General features: G+C 39.4%; 1 protein-coding gene across 1 annotated transcript in view; it reads left to right on the top strand.

Annotated features, from left to right (window-relative positions):
- The window catches only part of ATP8A2 (ATPase, aminophospholipid transporter, class I, type 8A, member 2), a 270,225-nt gene that overhangs the window by 12,790 nt on the left and 250,329 nt on the right, over positions 1-7,106 (top strand). Inside the window, exons 7-10 of the mRNA XM_010005627.1 lie at positions 266-343; positions 2,395-2,483; positions 3,237-3,281; positions 4,538-4,613. Coding sequence (XP_010003929.1) covers positions 266-343; positions 2,395-2,483; positions 3,237-3,281; positions 4,538-4,613 — 288 coding nt within the window. The remainder of the gene's footprint in view (positions 1-265; positions 344-2,394; positions 2,484-3,236; positions 3,282-4,537; positions 4,614-7,106) is intronic.

The raw sequence follows: 7,106 nt of genomic DNA, 5'->3' as shown, positions 1-7,106 counted from the left end.
CCTGCTGTACTAAATTCTTAACTTTGAGATGCAATGAAAAAAATGATAATTACCTCTGATTGAATCTGCTTTTTTTCCTGTACATGTAGTAATGAGATAAACTTTGGAAGGGAGGCACCCTTGTTCAGCCTGGGATGCTTTTTACCTCTCAGGCCTTCAGAACCTCCCCCAGTGGAGTTAAACCAATCAAGCCAAGTTGGAGCTGACTAAAAGAAGACTGGAGACTTCAGTGGGTAGCATAGGTCTAACTTTGTTGTCATTTCAGGACATAGATATGTATTATCCTGAAACAGATACACCTGCAATGGCCAGGACCTCAAACCTTAATGAGGAGCTTGGGCAGGTAAGACAACATTTTCGTAAGTGTCATGTTTATGTTCTGTGAAAGTTAAAGATATGAGAGCATGCTGTACAAACCTGATTTATTCCATTGCTCTGTGACTCAGGTTAATGGAACTTCTTTACTTTCGTTAGTCTAGTTCTTCTAAGTAAAATAATGAGACCCTAACTTTTATCCTGTGGTGTGGGCAACTTTAAGCCTGGGAATTTAATCTTTATTTCTTGTGTTCACTCTAAACTGACTGTTTCCTCAAGTGTGTTGAAGAGATGCTCTGTGGTTGTGACTGAGCAGGACAGAATGTACAGGACTCAGCTTGGCTGAAGAGTAGGCCAAGAGCCTCAGCCTCTCTGTTCTTAGTTCTTCATGTTTCTGACCACCTCACGGGAAATGCAAGTAAAAAAATTCAGTTATGTTCCAAATTTAGGTTGTGTTCTTCTGAGCTTTTTCATTTTCCTTTCAGATAAAGATAGTTGTATGTTATCTTGTAGTTTTAAGAGATTTGTTATAAATTCTGTAAATCGGATTTTTTTCAAAACAGAAGGGCTTCCTGTAAAAAGGTTACTAGAAAACACAACTTTACTGTTGGAATTTTGTAGTACCACTAGAAATCTTAGCTTTTTTCCTTAACCACCCAAGTCATAAGTATGTAACTGAACCACATGAACTTCATAATTTATGTGAATTTAGAGTTGGAGGCAATGTTTGTGTATATGAAGTACATAATTATTGTGTTGTTTGGCAAGATGGTGGACAATATTCTTTTCACTTAATACAACTGGCCTTTTCCTTAGCATTATTAAAGTCTGATTTGTGTTTGGATTGCTTTCATGTGAAGTTATAAACCTCCAAATTATAGCAGTGTTTTTGTCTGAAGTGAGCTATATTATGTGGAGTGATGTAAATAATAAGCCTGCATGTTGTTTTCAGAAGGAGCTTGCTAGTGATTCTCTGTAACTAGACTGAGTTTCTGGATTGATTAGTTTAATTACTTGCCCCCAGGTGCATTTTAGGATTCTGTTATATGCTGAAATTGTTAATGAGTGTCTTCAAGTTCTACAAATGTCTAGGTATTCAGTTTGAAAGTTCAGCCTGTGTGAGTTTAAAATCAGTGCTGTATTTGGAAGCAATGTAGTGCACAGCTAAAGGATCACTTACCTAGTAATGTAGTGCTCTGTCTTGAACTGAATGACAAATATTGAAGAAAAGCTTTTTTACCAGATCTAGGCAAAATATTCTTGTCTCTAAATTGGCTGGCTGACTCCTGTGCTATCACAGTTTCTTCCTGCCTCTTCCTGGTTTAAACCTGGTAGAGAGGTAAAACAGTGTGGAATTTAACTTGTAATTAATACTGGTCTGTTGTGGCCTACTGAAGGTGGGATTTGTAAGTCTACCAGTGCTCCAAGAAGTCGTGTTGCTGTGTTTGGGTCATCTCCAAGTTCTAGCTGAAAGTCACTGGTTTCTTTTGGGGATGATTACGTTGGGCAGTGCTGACTGTGGTGGTGCATCTTGCACTTCAGGACTGTTCAGCTGGATGCCAGAAAAAAGGGTGTGTTTGCCTAGAGAATACTGGTCAGACTTACTCTAGGATATGCCTTGCACCGTGCTGTTTATATGGAAAAAGCCTCCCAACAGATTCCTGGTGATCTCTGGAACACAATTTACTCAATGTGCTAAATTCCAATGCTGCTTTAACAATCTTAAAATTCTGTATTTTAATTTCCAGTCTTGCTGTTTGCGATTAGTACATTTAAAGATTTGGTGAATGTTCCGCTAGCACAAGCAAGTACCTCTGTATTGACCACACTGGAGCCTTGGCAATTGATACTTCTATTTGGGCCTTCCTGCATTTAGGAATAAAGAGAAAATAATGCTCTTAAATAACTTACCTGATTATTTTCCTGTAGCTGTTGTAAGACAAGCTGTAACAAACCTGCGCTGGCCAATACTGTAACACTTGAGCCATATGCCTCTCAGAATTTTCATTATATTGAATCAGTTTTCCACTTTGACAGTTGTTACTTTGCAGGTTGAAAATCACACTTTTTTTCTTTCAGGTAAAATACCTGTTTTCTGATAAAACAGGTACTCTAACATGCAATATCATGACCTTTAAGAAATGTAGTATTGCTGGAGTGACATATGGGTAGGTATGACTCTTAAAAACTCTGTAGCTTAATATGTGCTTATTAATGGTACATATTTCTATTATCAAGACAGGATTAGAACAGTTCTGTTCTTTGATTTGTATTTTAGTATATTGTGGTTTCAATTAATAGCTTTCATTTTCATGTTGTGCAACACAAATTATGATATGCAGACTGGTGAGTACTTCAGATCAAGTAAAGAGAAATAATTGCATGCTTCCTAACTTAGCTAATCATGATTAAACTGAAGCAGGAGTGCTAAAGAACCTTTGGCCTTTTCAGAGAGAAAGAAGGTGCAACTTAAGGGTAGCAATTGTCAAGCCAGGTTTCAATTACTTCACGTGAAGCAGAATTTCTTGACAACCATGTAGCTGTAAATGTAGTTGTATATTGTAATATTCCCTGCATGGGAGGGATATCCCCCTATTGTTTCTGTTCTGTTTCTGTCCAGAGGATCCCTCTGAGGCAAGACAGTGTTTCATAGCACTTGGCCTTTTGAGTCTTTAATGCTAAATCTTAGGCTTTGCTTATTTTTAAATAGGTAGTCTTAAGATCTCTGTGCAAGTAAGCTTTGAGTTTCATGATAGCTAAATTAGATACCTCAGAAGGCAGAGAACTTAGTTCAAATGTGTGAACAGCTGAACCCATGGCTTCAGCATATGTTTGTATGTGTGACTCATTGCTCTTTATACCTATTTTTTGGTTTGCAAAGTGGAATAAATTTTGTTTTGTTGCGTTTTTTTGCCCCTCAGCCACTTTCCTGAGCTAGAAAGAGAGCGTTCGTCAGAAGACTTCAGGTAAATATGTATTTAAGATGCTTATATTCTGTATAGCAGAATGAGGAAAACATAAACACTGCTTTCCAGTTTGGAACTGGAAGAAGCCCAAGGGAGCAATGTGTTTGAGTAAAATACTCTTCCAGCAGGAGTCTAATGCAGAGCTGGTGGGTGGATCTTCTGCATAGGGAGATGGTAGATGAGGGGGGTTAGAGGGATAGGCAGTTGCTGGGGTGGCTAGGATGCATGCTAATGTAGTGCTTATTTATAACTGCAGGCAACCAAGTTGCAAGCTACAAGTAACCTCCTTTACCTCACCTCTAGCTGGAAGACTGAATGTTACTCTTGGCAATCACAAAGTTCAAACCTGACAAGGAAAAGAAAGGGAACTTATTTATTAAATGCTGTGCTTTAATGATTAAGCTGGAAAAGAGCTTGATATGGAGGTGTCTCATGTCAACAGAACCTCTCCTTTATTCAGGCATTTAATTAATAGAGGTGATGGTTCTGTCCCATTCTACGGAAAGGAGTGAAAACCTACAAGTGTTACATGGGTGTTGCTCTAGGGTGTTCAGATTAGTAGGAAGATGGGCAAGAGCCAGAGAGGGCTGTTGTGGTTTTGACAAATACAGGTTAAGAAGTGAGTTCCCACAGAACCTGACTGCTGTTAGCCACTTTCTGATGAACTAAGTTAGGCTTCTCCAGTGGTCCATCTTGTTTCTGTGATCACCTTTTCAGAAGGTGATACAGTGTGGCAGTAGGTTGCTACTTTGGCTGAGATTTGATTTCTGTGGTGCTCCTCTTTTTTCCAGTAGTTGCTGTTTCCTTCGTTGATGTATTTTCTGTCCTTATTCTAGTCAGTTCTGTGGAGGAGTCTCTTCCATGTACTAATTTGTGGTACTCAATCTTTTGGGGATCAACTTGAAGCAGAACTGGCTGACTAGAGAGAGCTTAGGCATACTGATCTTTTGCCTGTCTGGAAAAATAGTCACTTGAAATCCATGTATTTCAAGTAGAATTAACAGAAGTGTGTTGACACTTGAATCTTTTCACTTACATTTTCAAGCATAACCATTTTGGATTACTTGCTGAAGTTCTGAAGAAGCAACTGCTCATTTTCATCACTTTGTGCATTACTCATTTGATCTTTTCTCAATACTTCCAAGGACCGTGGACTCTTACTTGGTTTTTCCTTTGTTTCCCAACAAAATAAATGAAGTAGTAAGATTGGAAATGTTGCTACTGTTATGTTTGAATATGCTTGTCTTGCTCTGCAGCCAGCTACCTCCTTCCACCAGTGAATCATGTGAATTTGATGACCCAAGACTTCTGCAAAACATTGAAAATGACCATGTAAGTCTGCTCTTTGAATATCATGTCTCTGAAACACTTTATTCCAGGTGTCTTTGAAGCTGGATACTAAACAAATCTAGTTGTGTGATCAGGTCTGCTCTGAAGGTGTCATGTAATCACAGCTGCAAGGATAGAGTGGGGAAAAAGGAAACAAAATAGCTGCTGCAGCCCCTTTCTGTTCACTTGTTTTACTGCTGGAAGGAAACCAAGAGCTATATATGGGTACCAGCGAGCAATAAAACAGCTTCCTATAAGCTGGTGTATGTGGAAGACAGTGTCTTACAGCAAATGATGGTAGAAATTATAATTCTTAAAATGAAAAGCTCTCTGGAGTGTTCAAAAATCCATACTGTTAAAATACTGTTTTTAAAAAGTAATCCAGAACATTGCAAGGTGGTTCTGGAGTGAGACCTGCTTGAAATACTGCTAATGTTGGGAGTTTCAAAGGATGTAAGATAGACTTAATTACATGCTTAGGCTTAGCCTGAGACTTAGTGGTCTTAGCCTAACTGCTTATGTCATTGAGGAACTTAGTCCTTAGACTGTCAGTTCATTACTTTTTCATAAACCATACAGCTAGGAAGGTCTGACTGGGCAACAGACAATGTAAGTCAATTACTAGAATTATAACCCTTCTATTCTGCACAAACTCTCTCTCAGTAGATCTGGGCAATGGCAAGTGCAAACTCAAATGACAAACTCAGCTGCTTGCTCTCCTTAGACTGTAACTTCTAACTCGACTGGTTAAGTTTAATACAAGCATCTAAAGTACAGTTAAAATGCATCAAAGCTTTCATTTTTGTTTTGCTTTATGGTACTTCAGAATTTAAAGTGCAGCGTGGTGTAAAGGTCTGAAGGAGTAGTTATTTTGTATGTCACTACATACTCCTTTTGGTGATAGAGCCTGAAGATGGCTCCTGTACTCAAACCTTCAGGATGATGGCCCTGACAGGACAATGTGTTGGTTTTCTTTGTGGCTTTTGTAGTTGTGTGTTATGGGAAGTACTTTCAGTGCAGATTGCTTGCAGCCAAGGCTTGTGTTGGCTGTTTCTTTTGTGTTCTGTTTCCTTATATATGGGTACAGTTATGGTTTATGGCAGTTGCTGACTCTAGGTACTCATTCCAAATGGAAGGCTACTGGTTTAAGGGCAGACTACAGATAAACTGTGCTTAAGTTCCTTCTCCTGGTTGTTACTTTAGGCATCTACACAGAAAAGTGCTTTGGTACGTTTTAATAAACTTAGGAAAACAGACACTAAGTGGACTGTGAGATGGACTTTGTCATCTAGACTTGAGATGGCCCCTTAGCTTTGGGGTAGCTCTGTTCTTTGATCTACTCGGGGTAGAGCTTCTGCTTTGGGAGGTAGAAGGAATATTTGCTGTTGTATCAGGCAAATAAAGGATTTTGGTGGCTTCCTTTGGTGCCACATAGTCTAGACAGCTTGGATAGAAGTCTTTGTTCTTTACATGCTGAACACTTATTCATCAAGTTTCCCTTTGGCTGGCAACTCGAACAGATAAATGCTGTTGTTATTGTACTGCTCACTGTTGGGCTGAGCACACTGTTAGCTTGGCCCTTTGACAATCAGTGGGAAAACTTCTGGCTGATAAGACTCAAGGTGTACCTTGTGTAGGTCAAAAATAACTTTGGGAGCCTGGCTGTACTGGAGGGATGGATGCCACCCACTGACAAGTGGTGATTTAGCACAGACAGAAGAATGTAAGGACTGTGTGTGACAGTTTGCTTAGGAAGCTGAGATCCATTTGTGGAACTGCATCAGTGTGAGGTCAGCTGTTAGACATAAGGAAGCAGTTTATGCACCTTAAAACTCCTTAGTGTCTTAGTTTTCATAGTTAGTAGGTAGTTGCATTTACAGATGTCTGACAGTCTGTACTCATTTAGTAAACTGAAGTGATAAAACTGAAGTGTTCTAGCACAGGCTGCTTTGTGGGGTCAGGTGATGGTGTACTCAGCCAGGCAATGAATTCCCTTTCAACATTTGCCCTTTGCCAGCTGAAGTTGTTACTTTACTCTCTTACAATCACTCAGTATGTGCTTGTTGCTCTGGTCTTGAAGATTGTGTATTTTTCAATCCAGTCACAAGTGTTGAGGGCTGTCACAGTGCCAAGTAATTTTCTTTCCAGCTTGAAAATAAAAATTAATGTGCTTGTCCTCATGAGTCTGTCTTCCATCTGCTAGGAAGATTTTTAACATCCTGCATTGCCTTTAAATTTCACAGCTCTTCTGGGCCACTAGTGACTGGCCAAGTCCGCTTTTGAGTAACAGTCAAAGAATTATTGCCCTGCAGGAAGTGCTCCAAGGAAAAATAACTTGTCTTAAAAACATGTGGAGGTTTCTCTTGGCTTCTCTGGGATTTTAATGTGGAAGAAAATACCCAGGTTTGTCTGCCTGTGCTTTCTCTTCATAACAGCTTCTGTTGAATGAATTGTGCAGAAGTGCCAAGACTATGATGCTGGCTTATTTCTGTAGGG

The sequence above is a fragment of the Chaetura pelagica genome, unplaced genomic scaffold (genome assembly GCF_000747805.2).
Source record: "Chaetura pelagica isolate M959 unplaced genomic scaffold, ChaPel_1.0 scaffold269, whole genome shotgun sequence".
Lineage (NCBI taxonomy): Eukaryota > Metazoa > Chordata > Aves > Apodiformes > Apodidae > Chaetura > Chaetura pelagica.
Note: the sequence above shows the minus strand (reverse complement) of the source record. Positions and strands in the feature narration are given on the sequence as shown.